This window comes from Syngnathoides biaculeatus, chromosome 2 (genome assembly GCF_019802595.1).
Source record: "Syngnathoides biaculeatus isolate LvHL_M chromosome 2, ASM1980259v1, whole genome shotgun sequence".
NCBI classification, from domain to species: domain Eukaryota; kingdom Metazoa; phylum Chordata; class Actinopteri; order Syngnathiformes; family Syngnathidae; genus Syngnathoides; species Syngnathoides biaculeatus.
Window position 1 is genome coordinate 13,569,716 of NC_084641.1, and position 18,928 is coordinate 13,588,643.

The 18,928-nt window shown below is 44.5% G+C and overlaps 2 protein-coding genes across 4 annotated transcripts; one reads left to right on the plus strand and one right to left on the minus strand.

Annotated features, from left to right (window-relative positions):
• Positions 1 to 321: 321 nt before the first annotated feature.
• Positions 322 to 14,678, plus strand: alas2 (aminolevulinate, delta-, synthase 2). Of its 3 annotated transcripts, none has more exons than XM_061834682.1 (12): positions 322 to 426; positions 1,713 to 2,064; positions 2,156 to 2,251; positions 2,991 to 3,213; positions 3,405 to 3,589; positions 4,211 to 4,390; positions 5,433 to 5,597; positions 6,672 to 6,940; positions 7,655 to 7,817; positions 8,230 to 10,111; positions 11,041 to 11,206; positions 14,544 to 14,678. In XM_061834682.1, the coding sequence occupies exons 2-10, from the start codon at positions 1,734 to 1,736 to the stop codon at positions 8,391 to 8,393; spliced, it is 1,776 nt and encodes a 591-aa protein (XP_061690666.1). In that variant the 5' UTR covers positions 322 to 426; positions 1,713 to 1,733; the 3' UTR covers positions 8,394 to 10,111; positions 11,041 to 11,206; positions 14,544 to 14,678. The 3 variants fall into 3 exon arrangements, with proteins under 3 accessions (XP_061690666.1, XP_061690675.1, XP_061690659.1); XM_061834691.1 differs by lacking the exon at positions 14,544 to 14,678 and having other exon boundaries at positions 8,230 to 9,260; positions 9,999 to 10,111; positions 11,041 to 11,514; XM_061834675.1 differs by lacking the exon at positions 14,544 to 14,678 and having other exon boundaries at positions 11,041 to 11,514.
• ttc34 (tetratricopeptide repeat domain 34) lies at positions 10,118 to 18,440 on the minus strand. The gene is made up of 9 exons (XM_061834663.1): positions 18,338 to 18,440; positions 17,918 to 17,989; positions 16,112 to 17,818; positions 15,390 to 15,615; positions 14,471 to 14,663; positions 14,228 to 14,394; positions 13,307 to 13,580; positions 12,981 to 13,195; positions 10,118 to 10,770 (listed from the first exon to the last, which is right to left on the minus strand). The coding sequence occupies exons 3-9, from the start codon at positions 17,770 to 17,772 to the stop codon at positions 10,225 to 10,227; spliced, it is 3,282 nt and encodes a 1,093-aa protein (XP_061690647.1). The 5' UTR covers positions 17,773 to 17,818; positions 17,918 to 17,989; positions 18,338 to 18,440; the 3' UTR covers positions 10,118 to 10,224.
• Between the last annotated feature and the right edge of the window lie 488 nt (positions 18,441 to 18,928).

Below are 18,928 nucleotides of genomic sequence, written 5' to 3' on the forward strand. Positions count from 1 at the left end.
GCGCACTCAATGAACCTGGATCGAGGCGCCCTCTACTGTTCAAAGCATGAACACCCGATCGCAGTTCAGTTAAGCGCAATCAATAGGGATCAATCGATCTGTCCAGCACGCCCTTGCCCGTGCGCTCCCGACCCGAGTGAGGATAAGCGATTCAGAAATGGATGGATGGTGATGGGTCACAGAGCAATTTACAAAAATGTGCTCCAGTTGCCCTGCATTTGTGTATGATACACTATTTACAGCCTGTGAACGAGTGATGTATTGCTACTATGGGATGTCATCATCAGAAGAGGCCATCCTTCACACAATGACAAGTAGGGTGGGTGGGGGCAGAGGTGATTGGTGAATGCACCAAAACATGTGTGGACACTTTTAGCCATTTGCCTACTTGCTCTTTTCAAGTTCGTCCTCAGTGCAGGTCAACAGGTGAGTTTTAACTAATGATAACATTTAGTTTTGTGGTTGTTTTTATGATGATCACCTTTCACCCTCCTGTTATCCCGCGGGTCATGACATATTTTAAAAATTCTCACTCGTCCCAAAAACCTGTCCTTGTGTATGTTTGTGTGTGTTTTACTTCATTTTAGATTTATTGGGGCCTAACCCATATATTGTTACACAAGTGGCTCAAGGAGGACACAATTTGTTAAAGGAGGGTAGAAATGTCACATTTTGTGATGGTCAAATATTTATGACTATATTTGGTGTACTGAGGAAACAAACACAACAGGAGGGTAAAAATAGTATTACGGATTCTTTTATTCTGATTTTAATTTGGCAGTGGAGGGGTTTATAAATGCTAGTAATGTGAACATTGATCAATAGTGGCCTTACCGTATATACTTGTTTCTTCTTTAATTGAATTAAAAAAAAGTTTATTAAAAAGTAATTGTCTGTTCTTTTGACATTTCACGGGTGACAGCAATTACGGGCTAATAAATTACTATTGATTCAGCCTTTGCTGAAATTGACACAGTACAAATGAATTTTGTCCCGCTTTTGCTGTAAAGGCACTTCTTTGAAAATCCAATATCAAGATGGACATCTCACCACAAGAGACAGCCTCAGATCCCAAGAATTACCTTATCTTTCGACGACAGGCAGGCCAGTTAAAAAAAAAGTCTATATAGCAGCTGAACACAGTCTGCAATTGCATCCATACTTGAACTAATGCACGAGCTGCATGAAAGCTTCCACTGAAGATATTGTTAATCATCTATTAATTTTATTTGTTAATATTTTGGTTAGCTAAATTAGATCCACGAAATGGCAAAATATTAGCGAAAGCCCTCCATTTCATGCAGTGCAATTCTACACCCACGATAATACACGCATTGTTAGAATACCTCTCAGATACTGAAAATTGCATTTGTATCAGACACAGTTATGGATAAAAAGCTAATGGTGGTATTATTTGATAGGAGCCTCATCTAATGACGCGTATCTCCCAGCACCAAAGCGGCTGCGTTTAAAAGATAAGCCGCACCCTAAAGGAGGCACCTTCAGTTCTCAAAATGTCATATGTAAAATATCGGCATCAAAACGTTTGACTGAAAAGTTCCTCCTCTTTGTTAGTTATGCAATTCATCATCAGTGGGGAAAAAAAAATCTAAAACTTTACAGCAATGTCCATATGTATTGCTGACACTGGGTTGATTTTTAACACTGAATAAGGAAAAATATTTATTTATTTATTTACTTATTTCCCTCAGAGCAGGAAGAACTGCCTCAACATGGCTGCCTTCCTTCACCACTGCCCTTTCTTCAAGTCTGCCACAAAACCAGCTTGGATGAGATCAAGTCCATTGGTGTCTTTGGCCAATCAATGTCCCATCATTGCACGTCAGATCAGCATCTACGGGTCGGCCTCGACGGAGGCGAATCTGATCACCTGCCCCGCCAGTACCGACTGTCGCCAGTTCCCCATGGCGGAACAACGGAGGATGTTCGCTCAAACGGCTCCTCAGGTGGTGGAGACGGCGACGTCCAAGACGTGCCCTTTCGTCACCTCTCGCATTGGGATGGTCCGAGCCAGCCCTGAAATGCAGGAGGATGTCCGAGAGGGTAGGAAGCAGCAAAAAAGCATCAGCACATGTTTGAAAAATAATTTGAAGTGATCATAATGAAGTGACAAACCTGCATGCCGCTTTGACAGGTGTGATGATTTCTCTGTTGAAGGAGTTAAAGGAGTCTGTTTTCCCCAAATTACCTCAAGAAAACACTGTCACGCACCTCCTCAAAGACAACATGGGTGTGTACGCTGTCAGAATGCTACTGTGACTCAGGTTATGGTGGGAACATTATTTATGTGGTACCAAGCAAAAGCATCTATAAGGTCCTAATCAGAGAATGCGTCGTGGAATTTGTTGGTACTTTACATTGCAACAGTTCACTTGTAATGGTGTTAGATGGGCAAGTGTCATAGGTGTCTATAGCGATACGGTACTGCAACATTAACTCCACCAGCTAAGATTTGGTTCACAAAGTTATTTCTTTTGACCACTCAAAGTCGAAGGTTTTTCTTTATTCGTCTCCCTTAGGAGAAATTTGTCTTGGAGTAAGGGACAGCTGCATAGACTCATACAAGCAATCATCCATCATCATATACAGTATCAGCAGCACATGCAATACAGTATGTTAGTTCTTCAAGCATTTAGCATATATTATCATTTAAACATGCTTTATGCCCAATATAATTACAATTTTGAGGCTCAAATTCGACTGCCGATGATGGAATTAACTAATTTACCACTGTTACTGTCCACTTGCATTAACGCCAAGTGAGCACAGTGACCCACCAGATCTAAGATATGACACCAAGATGAAAAAAACATTGTTGGGATGCACTTTGTAACGCACACTACCACCACGTAGGACTGGAGTTCAGCTTTACGAAACGTGTTTGGCTTTGTTTGGTCTTGGCAGATATCTGTTTCATAGTTGGCATATTTCTGTATTCTAATTTCTTACAATTGATCATGTCTACGTAGTTGGACCCAGTTATGATTACGACTACTTCTTCTCCGAGAAGATCGCTGAGAAAAAGAGGGACCACACCTACAGAGTCTTTAAGACTGTCAATCGGAGCGCTGGCACGTTTCCTTTTGCTGAGGATTACTCTTTGTCGGAGCGCGAAGGGTCCCAAGTGTCGGTGTGGTGCAGCAACGACTACCTGGGGATGAGTCGGCACCCCCGGGTCCTCAGTGCAATCAGGTAAAATGAAGTTGTACGTGTGCATTTGGTGCTCAGTCTACGTCTCCTGTTATTTATGTCGTCCTCTCCCTGTATAGGGATTTTACGAATCGCGGCCCGCTGTGTGGAAGCTTTTCTTCCGTGACATATCCACTTGTGTATCTTGGAAATCCGTCATTATGTGTTATGTGCTATCTTATTTTGCTCCTCAGTGAGGCCTTGTGCAGACACGGCGCAGGAGCAGGAGGAACCAGGAACATCTCAGGTACCAGCAACTTTCACGCGTCTCTGGAGAAGGAGCTGGCCCAGCTCCACCAGAAGGATGCCGCACTGGTCTTCTCTTCCTGCTTCGTGGCAAACGATTCCACCCTCTTCACTTTGGCCAGAATGCTGCCAGGTAAAACCCCGAAACATTTCCTTTGCAATCCTTGATAAATTCAATCCATCCATGCATTTTCTGTCGCACTTTCCTGCTGGAAAACTTTCTGAGAGCTTCCGGGCTCTATGTGGGAAACTTTGCTTACTGTATGATCTCCCCTGTTGTTTAACCCAAAAGTGTTTGATGGGAAGTTCTTCGACATCTAACTACCACAGCTTGTCTTGTTCAAATGGCCTTCCCCTAACAATTTCTTAGAAAGCGTCAAAAATACATATGTATAATCAAAAGCGTGATCAAAGGGATCTGTGGTGGATGATTTGGCCACACGTCTGCCTCACAGTCAATAGGGTTCGGGCTTGAAACTCTCCCCAGGGGATTATGTGTACCATGTCCAAGTTTTTTGAAGAATTTTCGCTGAGGTGGGAATGGTTGGTTGTCTTTTTGTGCCCTGTGACTGACGGACTGACTGACTGTGAGCACTCCAGGGTGTAGTTGGGCCTCTCACCCAAAGTCACCTGGGATCGGCTCCAGCTCCCCTGTGATACTGAATGGGACAAGCAGTTGAAAATGAATGGCTGGACAAATGAACTGATGAGGAGGTGAGCGATTAACGGCGTGTGATGACTGTTACACCCACAGGGTGTGAGATCTACTCTGATGCTGGGAACCACGCCTCAATGATTCAGGGCATCAGGAACAGCGGATCCAAACGTTTCATCTTTCGCCACAACGACAGTCGACACCTGGAGGAGCTTCTGCGGCGCTCGGACCCGAAGACGCCTAAAATAGTGGCGTTTGAGACGGTGCATTCAATGGATGGTGAGGATTGCGCCATGTTCTATTGAACTTGAAATTTTAGTCAGATGCCACTCCCACACTTTAATGTATTTGCAATTAGATTTTACAGATAACTTCCCCAAGATTATGAGCAATATTTGAGAAAATTCTATTTGGCAAGGATGTATCAAATATTCATGTTTGCACTCATAAAATTTCCAAACTCGTAATGGGTCCCCGCCTTCCTCTCCCCTCCCGATGCCCTCGCCAGTCATTGCTCGCATTGGGTGCTTAACTTGGGCTCACTTTTGGCCGTTTGTGACCTTTTCGGGTGGCAGCTGGTTTCTGCATAGGGCTCTGTCGTAGGCTAAGGCGCCCACGGTGGTGAGAGTGCTGGGACACCCTACGTGGGGGGTGGCGGTCTGCACGGAGAGGGGGACCACCCGTCCTCTGTGTGTCGACTCAAGAACTCCCTACACTATGACTAACATGCATGATAGTTTTCATTTACTAATAGGTTCCATAGAGACACAAGTGGTTTTAAATGCTTGTGCTGGAACTACCAATAATAACATTTTATATGAAGATACCAACTCATAGCTGTTGAGTCACTATAAAAGAATCCCACGGCACCGCTCATCAGTACCACTGCCTTGCTCATTTCCCACATCCAGTCCTGCTCTGCACTTTTCTGTCTTCTCTCATCTTGTCCTGCTGTTTTTTGTTTTACATTTCCGCAACGGGTGTCCCCCCCAACCCCGTAAAGGAACACAATTTGACTTTTGTAATGGTACTTTTGGTCAAATATCCAGATTTGGGAGTTTTTAGTGTTGATGCACTTTGAGAGTCTTTTCTCATCCATCATTGTTTTTTCTGGGAGGAAATTCTCATTTCTGCTACACATTTATTGTTTCTGTAAAAGGCAAATAAATGGATTGAAATGGATACTTTTCTACTTTTTTCCTAATCATATAAAACCCTCTGCTTTTCATTTTTTAACAATGACCTATGCATCTAAAAAAGCTCTTCATCGTGTCAACTTGGGCGCTCGAGTCATTTATTTTTCCGATGTATTCATTTTCAGGTGGCATTTGTCCCTTAGAGGAGCTGTGCGATGTGTCTCACCGTTACGGAGCGCTGACCTTTGTTGATGAGGTTCATGCCGTCGGCCTGTACGGGGCCCACGGAGCTGGAGTCGGGGAGCAGGACAATGTAATGCACAAGATTGATATCGTGTCTGGGACTTTAGGTGAGCGTCTGATGTAGAAATCCCTTCTTTTTTAATTCACTACGATATTTGGATTTATTACCACTGGCCACACTCTCCTTCTGGCGAAAGTCCCACTCACACCCACACAGTCTAACTGTCACTGTCATAATGCCAACATCGCTATGATAACTCACTCACGAAGGCCTGGACGGGAGGCACTCTCATTGCAGGAATCAGAGGGTTATCAGCGCGGGGCCAGCTGACTCGTGCTGCGGCTCCGCTGATAAAATAACATCAGAGGTTGTTGACTTTTATGGCAAATTCAAACTTTTCACTAAAAGCGTACAAGCGAGCCGACATTTAGCCTTTAAAACAATGCAGGGTTGCATAACATAACAGTCGCGTAACGTGCCATCATAACAGTAGTTCCAATAACATATACCTGTGGTTCAACTTCACAGCATCCTAATGTAGTGAGGAGTCAAAACACAGACGGAAGGTTTTTTTTGGCAAGAACCTTGAAGATGCGCGCCTGAAATCATACAGAGATTGGGTCTTTTTGTTCCAAAATAAACATTTTATGCTGCTATTTTAAATCAAAGGTTTAGAGAAAACGTCTGTGCTCAACAGCAACATTAGAATTTTAAACAGATAGCTGCGCCAGGTCATTCTTAGATGAGGTCAAAATAAAAATAGTTGAAATGTGTTTGTAAAATACATAAACCAGTTCATTTTAATTGAAAAAGGGTGATTATCAGTTTTATTTAATTACTGATATTTCATTACACAATTTCTCATTACAGTATAGATTAAAATGCATGTTAAGCGTATTTAAATTTGTTTACTTTACTAATGCATGCTATTCTATTATTTTAAATAACTCGGTAAATGAATAGAAAAATGAACAAGCACCTTTGAATTATTCATTTAAAAAAAAAAGAGCATTCAAGTCTTTTCACAACACAATGCTATTTCTCGCACAATAAATGAAGGAACGGCGTAACCTGCAGAACAAGGCCCTCTGAAATCGAAAATAGTTGTTTCATTGAAATGGAAATACTGTATTTTAAGAAAACCGTGTTTCCCGACCCCATAAACAATCTGCTTCTCCAGGCAAAGCCTACGGCTGTGTGGGAGGCTACATTGCCAGCAGCGCCGCCCTGGTGGACACAGTGCGATCATTTGCAGCCGGCTTCATCTTCACCACCGCCCTGCCACCCATGGTCCTGGCCGGAGCCCTGGAATCCGTGCGGATCCTCCAGGGCCCCGAGGGTCAGTCCCTACGCAGAGCCCACCAGAGGAACGTCAAACACATGAGACAGCTGCTGATGGACAAGGGCCTACCTGTTGTCCACTGTCCAAGCCACATCATCCCCATACGGGTACGGAGGTTTGCCAACAAATTGAAAAATCGTTGCATGGGGTTTTCTCGGGGACATGTACTCCGGTTTCCTCCCACATCGCAAAAACATGTATGGTAGGTTAATTGAAAACTTGAAATTGCTCGGAGGTCTGAATGTGAGTGCGGGTGGTTGTCTGTTTCCATCAGCTCTGTGATTGGCCGGCGACCACTTCAGGGTGTACGTACGTTTCACTGCTGTCAAAAACAAATTACCTTTGCCTATTTACCTTTTTCTTTACGCCGTGTCATCATCATCCGCAGCAGGTGAGTCCATTTTGGAAAAAATAAAAAAGACAAATGTAAATGTCTGTTTTCAAATGTAAGGAGTAAATTTAAAAAGTCATCAGGAAAACAAATACATTGTATATAATAAAAACGAAAAACATGAAAACTCTAGAGTAACAGTGTATTTAGGGTATTATTACTGTATTCGTACAGTGTTCCCACAATTGTACATTATTGGATGAAGAAAACAAGTCGCAGTAGAATCTTTTTTGGGGGGAGGGGTGGATCATTCACTTATTTCCCCAATGGAATAAGAATTCTAGATGTCTGGTGGGCCACATCTTAATCGCCATCTACGGCTGCCAATTTGCACGGCGGACAACAATTCACCCCCACATAATCACATCGTGCGCCGGCATACCTAATGAACTGCCCGGCCAGTTGTTGTTGACGTTATTCCCGTCTGCAGGTGGGCGACGCAGAGCTGAACACCAAGGTGTGCGACATCCTGCTAGAGAGACACAACATCTACGTGCAGGCCATCAACTACCCCACGGTGCCTCGTGGAGAGGAGCTGCTGCGCCTGGCTCCGTCTCCTCACCATCAGCCTGCCATGATGGAGTACTTTGTTGGTGAGTACTGCCGTTTCCGTCTTTGTCGCTGTCTTCTTGGAACGATGAGTTTTGTTGACATGGCATGGCGGTGGTTGTGCCCATCGTTCTGTGGTCCCTCCCCAATCGCTCAACCACTCTTCGATCGACCCTGTGTTTCTCTACTCTGTCTCTCCATCTTAACCCTAACCATCTGAGACAGAGGGACGCCCCAGAGATTCTGGGTTCTGTTCAATGTTCCTTCCTTGATTCAGTTGCCAGGCTTCAGTTGGGTTTCTTTCATGCATGAGAAGTGCCGTTCTTGACTTCCTCATTGTGTAAAGTGCCTTGTGATAACTTTGTGTTATGAATCTGCACTGTATAAATAATTTTGTTTCCTCTCACAGCCCAACACAATGTCAAACACATATTAACGCAAATGTCACATTCACAGAGAAACTGCTGGACGTTTGGCAGGAGGTGGGGCTCAAGCTTACCAACCCCACGGCAGCTTCGTGCACTTTCTGCGACCGCCCGCTGCACTTTAACCTCATGAGTGAATGGGAGAAGTCCTACTTTGGAAACATGGAGCCCCAATACATCACTGTGTCTGCATAGAGGACACGGAATCTTACCAGCAACATAAGCAGTCATTTCATATTTACTTTTAATTCATTTTTGCTTTCTATTGACTTGAGGATTATAAGTGTCAGCCTCTTACATATCACGATTTAGGATTGTATAGTTTATTCATGTTTCATGAATGACAGCTTGCAGTTTGCAGATGTGGATATGATGGGAATTATGCCTCTCCTAGTTTAAAAGCATAAATCCTGCACATTGGGCACTTTCTTATCTAGATGTGTTGGTTTGAATTAAACAAAGTTGTGTGACTTCCTTCGTGTTGTATGATGGAACTTTTCTATTTGGCTTCCACTTCTACAACCAAATCAGTCCACAAACTGACATCAAGGTGTCAAGCTGATGCATGCCCTTGGTTCATTAAAAAATGTAGACCTGGAATCTCTCTAATAACCTCTAACAGTCTTGCAGTTATTTTCTTTTCTAAGGCACTTTCGCAGGCACATGAAATAAAGGAGGAAAATGTACTGGAAACATAATAAATTACAGTTGAACGCCAAATACATAATTAACTTTGAAACTCTGAATAGTGTATTTTGTGTTAAAATAGAAACATTTTAGGCGCGTTTGTGGGAAATAGCCATCCGTAGTCGCCAATAGTAAGTCTGGGAACACACTATTTGGTTTGCTTAGCCAGTATTCATTTTAAATTTCTAAATGAAATAAAGTGAGAATGTACGTACAAACTTGAGACTGGTCTTGAATTCTTTGCAGTTGTCAAGACGTAAGACTTGATAGAAATAATTAATTCAATGCGGTAATGAATTTGTATGTGCATGTGCCCAGAAATGCCTTCTTGAGCTGTTCGACAGACAGCAACAGTTTGAAATCATTATCGTCTTGGTGCGTACCGTCTCGAAGCAACAAAAGTTGAACAAAATATCAATGTTACACATATAAGATGTCATTCGTTTGGATAATTGAGTTTTTGCATTGGTTCGTTGCAAAGAACAATTGCATTAGCGACTCGAGCGACCACTTCTTCCAAACGGGTGATAAGATGGCAAGGGTACAAGGACTGTGTGGACTCTAAAACACGAGAACGCTCTTGGAAACTTTAAATGGGCTCTGATTTCCTCTCCAAGGTTTTGGGATCCACTTGTTACATTTTTCCACGGACTCCCTCTCACTTCTAACACCAATTAAACATACAGATAACTACCATGGAGGCTATTTTCTTTTGAAATTAAGTATCAATTACTTCTGTTCAAAATAAAGGGAAAATACAGAAGTTTAGTTGAATTGAATTAGATGTAATTATTATTGCCAGGTGTTGTGCTGGTTTACAAAAGCAGTCAGCCTTACCAACTTAGTGATTTGGTCGCTATATTTAGTGACTTTTCTGACTGTGGAGCATCTGTATTTTGTTTTTTCAATGACTAATCAGTTCAATTCTTGCTAAGAAACAGCTAACACGAACATAATCATTTTCACATTATGTTCAATATGACAATGGCCTGGGGGAAGGGAATCACTGAGTCATTCATGCTAAACATGGCCATCTTTACCCCCTCCCAAGAAAGTGATTTATCCACATTGATACTTTTGAAGTGGACTACTGAGCACATCTTCTGTTCTTAGGACCGGTGTTCAAATCCCATCCCCATCTGTGTGGTGTTTACATTTCATCACCCTGCCTGCGCAGATTTTTGCCGGGTACTCTTGCTTCCTCCCACATCCGAAAAACATGCATGGTAAGTTGTTTGAAGACTCGAAATTGCCCATGTGTGTGAATGTAAGAGTGGTTTGTTTATGTGTGCCCAGCGATTGGCTGGCAACCAGTCCAGGGTGTGGTTTTGTGGACTTACTAGTTGATATTACAGGGGCCGGCCACTTGTCGTTTGACCTTTGCCTTTAGTCGGCGCAGTGCGGCATTGTCGCCGTCCACGATAAGGCCGCATTCAATCAAGGCCCAAGCTTTGTTCAGCTGCTGTTCGCCATACTGGTGCAGTGCGCCCCTCAAAAAGCACTCAGCCAGACGTAGCCTCCCCAGACCTTCGTCCACACATCGGATAGTCCTCTCCCTGTGGAGCTCAAGGGCCCTGCTGTAGTCCTCAAGAGCAGGTCCTTCCCTGGAACACAGCACCAGGCTGCGTCCGCGAAAACACAGGTCTTCTGCCCAGACTTGGGGATTGTCAGAGCAGCTGGCGTCAGAACAGCCGTGTTTCTGAATGACTCGATCAAGGTCGGCGACGCTCCGCTCATGGAAGCCAAGTCGGGCGAGGCAAGCTGCCCGCTGGCGAAGATACTGGAGTCTGTGTTTGTCTGCCGCTCGTACGGCCACAGTCAAAAGAGGGAGGGCCTGATCCCAGCTCCCATCTGAAGACGTGCTGCTGGCCTCCTGTGCTGCTGCCTGCGTAGGAATAAGATACTGTAAAACACGCCATCATGACCACTTGCAATCAATAAATAAAATAAAATAAAGCTGCGTTTTGACTGACACTCTCTGAACAGTAGCTATTACAGTCTTCCTCTGCTGTGTTACGTTTCACATGTTGCGACTGCAGTACATCACAGACTGCTGTGTGGAATGTACTACTCATCTATCGTGAAAATTCTCGGCATATCCTGGGCATTTCTTCTGTAATGCTGAAATGTGGTGATTTTTTTTTTTCTTCCCTAGGCTTATATGCATGTGGGAAAGGAGAGCCACAGTCACGGATGCACTTTCCTTCTCTTCACTGACAGCAAGGAGAATAGAAAAGGCTTCTTGGAACTCATGCGGGCGGCAACCGGCGTCCACCACTCTGCCACGTTTGGGAACTGAGGACACAAATTGTTGAAGTTTTGTAGGTGGAATTCTTTCCTGTTTTTGCTTGCTATCCAACTTCACCTGCTCAACAGTCTGGGTTTTCTGTTGTCATATTTTGCACATGCTAATGTGCCACACATTTTCAGTGGGAGACAAGTCTGGACTGCTGGCAGGCCAGTCGAGCACTCACACTCATTTACGACTTCGCCACACTTTTCTGACACATGCAAAAGTGGTTTGGAACTAAAATAAGGAGGGAGGTTCCTGAAAAATATGTTACATGGATGTGAGAGTATTTCCAAAAATTCCTGCAATATTTTTTTAGATACACTATTCCTTTTATAATTGTATTTGTGTGTGTATGTGTGTGTGTGTGTGTGTGTGTGTGTGGTGTGTGTGTGTGTGTGTGTGTTCGGCACAGCAGAGCAGTTGACCTCCGACAAGGTCAAACGGAATATTAACTGCCACATTTGTGCCTGTTGGAAAGTTTCTTCCTTTTTTTTTTTTTTAGGGAGAATGAATAATAATATGTTTCTAATTATTGGAATAGGGTGGTCCCCAACCTTTTCCATATCTTCACTGAAATTTAATGATAATGTTTTGTAGAACCCCTTTTATTTGATCGTCAAATGTCAAACATTGTTTTTTGCCCACAGTAGCTCAGGTGTTACCAACCTTTTTGAGGCTGAGGACTGCTTCGTGGGCACCGATTTTATGACCTGCTTGCGGCAAACTTCCAAAATAACAAAGCCCCTTATACTTTACAAATATATAAATACTTGATATTATCCAACATTATTTTTAAAAACGTCATTAATGTAAGCAGGCGGCAGGATGGCTCAGCTGTTAAAACGTTGCCCTCACAGTTCTGAGGTCCCGGGTTCAATCCCGGACCTGCCTGTGTGGAGTTTGCATGTTCTCCCCGTGCTTGCGTGGGTTTCCTCCGGGTAGTCTGGTTTCCTCCCACGTCCCCAACACACAACTGTTTGTCTCAATGTGCCCTGCGATTAGCTGGCAACCTGTTCAGGGTGGACCCCGCCTCCTGTCCGGTGACAGCTAGGATAGGCTCCAGCACTCCCCGCGACCCTCGTGAGGATAAGCGGCAAAGAAAATGAATGGATGAATGTAAGCAAGTCAGGTTCAAAATTTAAAGCACAAATAATAATAATGAAAAGAATTTGTGTCCTGTGCTATTATTAGAACATGCTTCGCGTGCACCCTAAGCAGTCCTTGCGGGCAACCATGCGCCCGCAGGCACCGTGTTGGTAACCCCTGCTAAATAAACTGCTCGGTGATGCTGCGGATGCATTGGGGGTATTTGTGTCTGATGATGTGTCCGCTGCATGCGCCACATGCTTAGATCCATTCCGTGATGTGTGTAATTCAGCAGCTCGGTGATGAAGTGCTGCCATCACGAGAAAAACTACAATCCATACTACCCATCAGTTCCCTTGGAGTTTGGAATGCATGTTCACAAATGGGCGGTGACTCGAATTAGAAATCGAATGTGTGTGCAATCGAATGAGAATTTTCTGACTGGACTCAGAAGTCCGAGTCCTACTTGGAGTCTAAAAATTCTCCATATGCAATTTACTTAAGTGTATATTGTACCTTAAAGGGACAGAAATGGACTTCCACTTCCCAACAAGGAACATCAGTTTAACGTTATGACCCAGAGAATTGTCTTTTGAGTCTTTTTTTTTTTTTTTTAATCTTTTTAAATCTCAAATTCCTTGGTTTGGACAAATTGACAGTGCTGTCAAAAATCATACAAGTAATTCACTGCTAATGGATGAATATAAGTTGCACACCTTTGCCACCAGTTTCCTCTGATTGAGTGGGATCAGATTCAACAACAGTTCCAGACATGCCGACTCTTTTTCGGCGAGCTTGCAGAGCTTGCGAGCTGCACTGCGATAGTTGTGGTGCCAAGCGTCGATCACACCTGCCCTGGCCCGGGCCGCAGCATTTTTTGGATCCTGGCCAAAGACCTGACTCAAGTGGGCACCTGCCGCCTCCGCTTCACCTAACCAGATGGACCATAAGAGCAAAAATATCAGGTAAAAAAAACTTGGGTAGAACATTTCAAGGAAAACCATGCTGTGTATTCAGTAGGCAAAGATTGGCTGAGTCACACCTTTGGCTAAAAGTAAGTCAACACAGAGAAGATGCCATCTGGCGGCTGCACACTTAGTCCTTATCAGAGCAGCACAGATTACGGAAGCCTCCCTGAGCTGCTCCTCGTGGCAGGGGACGGCATTGGCGACCAGGACATCTGACAGGCTGCTCCTGCAGAAATGATGCAGCCAATCGCAGACCAGTTTGCGTGCCCTGTCCTTGAGCGACACGAGGTCTTTGGTGACCTCATCGGCGTTTATCTGCAGTGCCGCCAGGATGTCGTGCGTGCATTCCTGCAGGAGGAAGAAAGGCTGAAGCTTATTTTGCTGGGACGGAATCAACATTTTACGGGGCAAAATGAATCTGTATAGCGTAAAAAAGCGAAAGTCAGATATGGCACTATATGCATAATATACGTGTGTATGTCTACATGTATAGTATACGTTTTTGCATATGTATATATGTCTTGAGAAACTGGAGTCAATCCGCAAGTATACTAATTTTCCTTATTTAGTTTAGGCATGTGCCATTCACATTCCTATTTATGGAAAATTAGTCTTCATGGAATGGGGGAGGAACCCAGATTACCTGGACAAAACCCACACAAGCACAGGAAGATAAACTGTTGCCCAAATTCGAAAAACAAACCTCAGAACTGTGAGGTCATATTAACCCCGAATATGTACCGTATAGAAAATCACATTTTAAAGAAACAATCAAAATTTCTTTAAAATCCATAAAATACTTATATTTTACATTTTAATTCATTGAGATCAACCGAGGCATTTGGAGAAAAAAATAAATGGGAGTCGTGGAAATGGACCTAATAGTGATGAATGCATCCAAGCATCCAAGCTTGGTTTGATGGTCCTGTCAGAGGTTATTATGGAAACGAAAAGACGTGTGCCCTCTTGTTCATAACTGCATGTGTGAGTTGTACCTTTTGCCGGTTGAGCAGGAGGTACGTGAAGCCTCTTCCGCAGAGGGCTTGAACATGTTTGGGGTGTTCCTTGAGAATGGCACTGAAGTCAAAGATTGCTGTCTTTTTTTGGCCGAGGAGAGCATAACACCGCCCTCTCTCCAACAAGGAGTCTGTTGCATCGCCACCTGGGAATGTTACTATTTCTCATTTTGTTCTCACACTACCAACATACACCGGAACGTCTTTATTTATTCATTTTACCGGCGATGATGATGGCAATGGAGAGGTACGCCACAGCCTCCCTGACGACGCTATCCTCTGTTGTGCCCTCCAGGATGCGTTTGGCGGCGGAGTGGCAGTGGTCCTGCAGCAGTGCTCGGTCCTTCTGCTTTGCCACCACCAACAGGGGGCGCAAGCAACTGGTGTCTCCACACTGAATGAGCTTTTTTAGCAGCTTTAAGAGGGGAAGAAAGGAAAATAAAATTGAATTATTTCACTGGAAAATATGAGAAAATGTAACCGTTGTAAAGATGAGTGGATATAACAATCCAGATTAATCAATAAGCTCGCTTTGGCAGGAACCAAATCCGCTTAAAGAACATCATCCATCCATCCATTTCTGAGCCGCTTCTCCTCACAATTGTCGCGGGAGTGCTGGAGCCTACCCCAGCTGTCATTGGGTAGGAGAGGAGGAACACCTTTTAACTGGTTGCTAGCCAATCGCAGGGCACATGGAGACAGACAACAGTCGTGCTCACAATCTCATCAATGGGCAATTTAGAGTGTCCAATGAATGTTGCATGTTTTTGGAATGTGGGAAGAAACCGGAGCGCCTGGAGAAAACCCACCCGGGCACGGAGAGAACATGCAAACTCCACACAGGTGGGGCCAGGATTTGAACCCCAGGCCTCAGAACTGTAAGGCCAACAACAAATAATAGTTAGCCATTAATAGGCGTCATATGAGAACAACTGTATCATTTGTAACAATTACCAGACCCCAACTCATAACAGCATTGAAAGCTTCGTTAATGTATTAAGACAATGTTGAACTGCTGCCCACCAATGGCAAATGACTGGGACACCAGTCACAGATAGATGAAATTCAATGTTGACCAACAAATTATCAAAGGAAATAAAAATTGTCAAGGGAAAAGACAACAGGTTTCAAGCCTCTGTACCTCATTGGTGTCATAAAGGAAGCCCCTGTGCAACTGCAGCAGGGCGAGTCGGGCTAGGACGGCTGCCCGGCGACTTGTAGGCCCCTTGGAAAGCAACAGCAAGCGATAGGCCTCCTCCACTCGTCCCAGCTGGTACAAGGCGTCTGCTGCTAAGATCTCAGGCCCATCAGCGCCTTTTTGGACCTCCATGAGCAACACGGCCAGGGAGTGAACACCAGCAGGAGACCTGATGTCACAGTGGGGATGCGGTGCAATATGGAAAGCGGTTTCGGCATTTATTCATTATCCTTGATATCCAGATTAAGGTTCACCTTCTTGAATGCTCTTTGTTGTCTTTAGTAATGCAATTTAGCACACTAGTACCATGAATGTCTTACTACTAGCATGTCGTTTTGATAGCATAACTGCTCGGTCAGAGCCAACCCGACGTAGCTTGCAAGCGTAATGAATTTTTTTCCCTTCAGTATGAGCGCGATGCAAAATAAGGAATTTTTCTTTTTCCATTTGAAGTGATCAAAACCGGTTGTGTATATATATATATTTTTTTCAAAACTACTTTGCATTTCAGTCTATGCTTTTGTTTTACTTTTACCAAAGTAAATGAGTTGAATCATTGCTTCTACGTTTATCAAATAATATATTTTTTTGCACAAGTAAATGTACTTTTCCTTATCTACAAAGTGTATGCCATCGTGAGAAATGTATCTTTAAATCAGTTCTACCCAGCTTTGTACTCGTCCAGCTTCGATGTAGCATGCAGCTGACCCTCCTGCTGGGAGTTTTCACATGAGGCTCGGTGGCGGCCTCCGGCCCCCTCGAGCATGACCCGGCCCTGCTCCAGTAAAACAGTCAAAAGCAGACCCCGGAGGTTCCACGGCACGAGAGAGCGAATGGTCAACGCCGTTTCCAGTGGGTGCAACCTGGTGGCTGTCACATAGTCAAGTGCTGTGAGGTAGTGGAACCCCCACGTCATGCGCACGACCCCTCTACCACAAAGTGCCCGCACACAACTGGGTGGGTGGGGAGCGTTGTGCTCGATCACAGCCTGGAAGTCCTCTAGAGCCCCTTTGTGGTCTTTTGTGAGAAGTCGAGCATATCCACAGAGAACTTGAACACTGGTTGGAAAGCTGTGCTGACCTTTGGCAGCTTCCAACTGGCTACAGATAGAGAGGGCTTCCTTGTATGCCCCCCTGAGAAGAAGACATTCGGCCAGTCGCAGCCGCAGTTCTTGTCCTCCACCGTCAGACTCCAAATGGCAAAGGGTCCGCAATTGCGCGATGGCAGGGTCCAGAAGTTCCGCTCCCTCCCGTGACCTCAGGTCCGTTCGGACGAGGACCACCTCCCGGAAAGCAGACAGACATTTTTCAATCTCCTGACGAAGATGGTTGCGAGCAGCTTCCCCCGTACCCAGATCAGTGAAGACCTTTTGGAAGCTAATTCGAGCACAAGCTGGGTGTGCCTCGAAGGCTTGGCCCAGATCCACACAGGCCTCGGCGACCCGCCCACCCGCCATGAGGTACGTGGCCGCTCGGCCGGTGAAGATCCTCGCTCGCCTCTCAGGTGCGTCTTTGACCATCTGCAAGATAGCAGAATACACATCTGCACTGTCGCCAAAATGGCCAGTGAAAAACAAAAGTGCCGCTTGTAGCTCCAGCACTTGTCCATCACCTGGTGAGAGCTCCAACAAGAACTCCAGCAGTGGAGGAGCAGTCTCAATATTCAGCTGTTCTTTCCCCTTTTTGGACACGTCACAGTTGCTGTCCAGCAACAAGGAGGGGTACCAGAGATGCATTTGCTCTGTGAAGGCTTTTACTATTTGGGGTATTTGAGAAGCTTGTCTGCTCTTGACCAGTTTGACAGTTTCACATTTGTTGCTCTTGTATGAGTTGAGGTAAAGTTTTAGAGCCTTTGCCCGGTCGGCCCCCGACATTAAGCAGGCCAAAGCACGAGTTATCTCCAGCGCCACACAACAAATGCCATCTCCTTTGGCCTTTTGTTTCCCCGCAAGCAGAGCAGTACAGCGAGCAAAAATCTCCTGGCTGTCGTGCCCGCCACTGAGAAGGAGGGACTCCATTTTGAAAATGGTGGCCGAGAGATTATTAGGGCAGAGGGTGGACAGGAAGACAGCTGCCAAACCTTTACAGAGTCCGTCAGCAAGCTGGATCTCCTGGTGATTGTCAAGCCAACTTTCTAGAATCGAGATGACTCCTTGGAGGTGGGATATCTCCTTTTTGCGCATGTGGGTCACAGTCATTGCAGCGTGAGTACTGAAGGCAGATATGTAGAGGGACGTGGCCCGCACCAGCTCCCCGGCCTCCAGCCACTTGTCTGCATCCTCACACAGAATTGAAACCTTGATGCCAGGACTCACATGGGCAGCCATGATCACCGATTAGCTCCTTTCACTTAGACATCGGCACAAAAGTCACCTGACAACACAAAACATGCGTTTTAAATGTCATGGATCCCATTTGTAGAATTTTTTATTTTTTAGAAGGATAAATGTGACCCCAAACTGTGGCCTGTACCCCTGACTCTTTGCAGACAGAAACACGCCTTTGTCTTGCAGCTGGAGCTGAATTCATAAGACCAAACTTGGCCTGCATCAAAAATCAAAATGTGGAAAGAACGTACTCTATTTTCAACATAAAAACAAAATAAACATGTACAAGGGCTTACACACTTTTTATTAAATTTAATGTCACGCTTGAATTAACTTTTTCTGTCACCAATATTATTATTAAAAACACGTTTTACTTCTGAAATACTGTATGTTTAATAGTTTATATATTTGTATAGGTTTAATTAATCTCGCATGTTTCCCGAACAAGGGGAACCAGTCCCCTGTCTAGCTTTCCATTTTGTCTCAATGGCAAGGTTTTGACATTCAGTCAGTCTATGTGTGATTTATGTACTCTTGAGATTGTGGGAATATTTATATCGCCTACCTGCCTTCCTTCCTGGATGCAGCCTGAGCTTTCGTGTCCCAATAACAGACCCACGAGGAAGTGCAGAAACATAGAAATACATGTTTTGCTTTATTTTCTCAACAGCAACAAATACTACTACTCCCACAAAGCCTTGCATATTCAAGGTTTGACGTTGACGTCGTGAATTCATGTGTTGCACCAACCAGGGTGCCCAAGGAAAAAACATCGCGGGCCCACTTGCGGTAATTCAATAGCGCCGCGCTCGGCGTTGCCGGGACAACCCAACATGGACGTTGAGCAACTTAGCTGTCAATGTTAACATAGACAAAAACATTTTAAATACTGTACAGTCAAACGCCTCCTGTATTTGTTTTCCGCCTTATTTACTTCGAGACTTACCAATGCGTGATCTGTGATCCTCGTCAACGCGGTCCGGTCGCCATGGTAACCGCGGAGCCTACTTTGCCGGATAAGTCACGATTTTACAGCACTTGTATGGCGCTGTTGGATGAAATTATTCACACTAACAGATATGATACCAATTAATACATTTAACAGGTAAAATACCAATGAACACATTTAAAGGTCTTTTGCACACAAACAGGAAGA

What these genes read in the sequence shown, in the direction of transcription:
- alas2 (XM_061834682.1), top strand. Translation starts at nt 1,734, where the DNA reads ATGGCTGCCTTCCTTCACCACTGCCCTTTCTTCAAGTCTGCCACAAAA. An exon ending in CCTCCTCAAAGACAACATGG is followed by an intron (nt 2,252 to 2,990) that starts GTGTGTACGCTG and finishes ATGTCTACGTAG; the next exon opens with TTGGACCCAGTTATGATTAC. An exon ending in TTTGGCCAGAATGCTGCCAG is followed by an intron (nt 3,590 to 4,210) that starts GTAAAACCCCGA and finishes TTACACCCACAG; the next exon opens with GGTGTGAGATCTACTCTGAT.
- ttc34 (XM_061834663.1), bottom strand. Translation starts at nt 17,772, where the DNA reads ATGGCTGCCCATGTGAGTCCTGGCATCAAGGTTTCAATTCTGTGTGAG. An exon ending in TCCTTTATGACACCAATGAG is followed by an intron (nt 14,664 to 15,389) that starts GTACAGAGGCTT and finishes CCCCTCTTAAAG; the next exon opens with CTGCTAAAAAAGCTCATTCA. An exon ending in AGAGGAAACTGGTGGCAAAG is followed by an intron (nt 10,771 to 12,980) that starts GTGTGCAACTTA and finishes ATTCCTACGCAG; the next exon opens with GCAGCAGCACAGGAGGCCAG.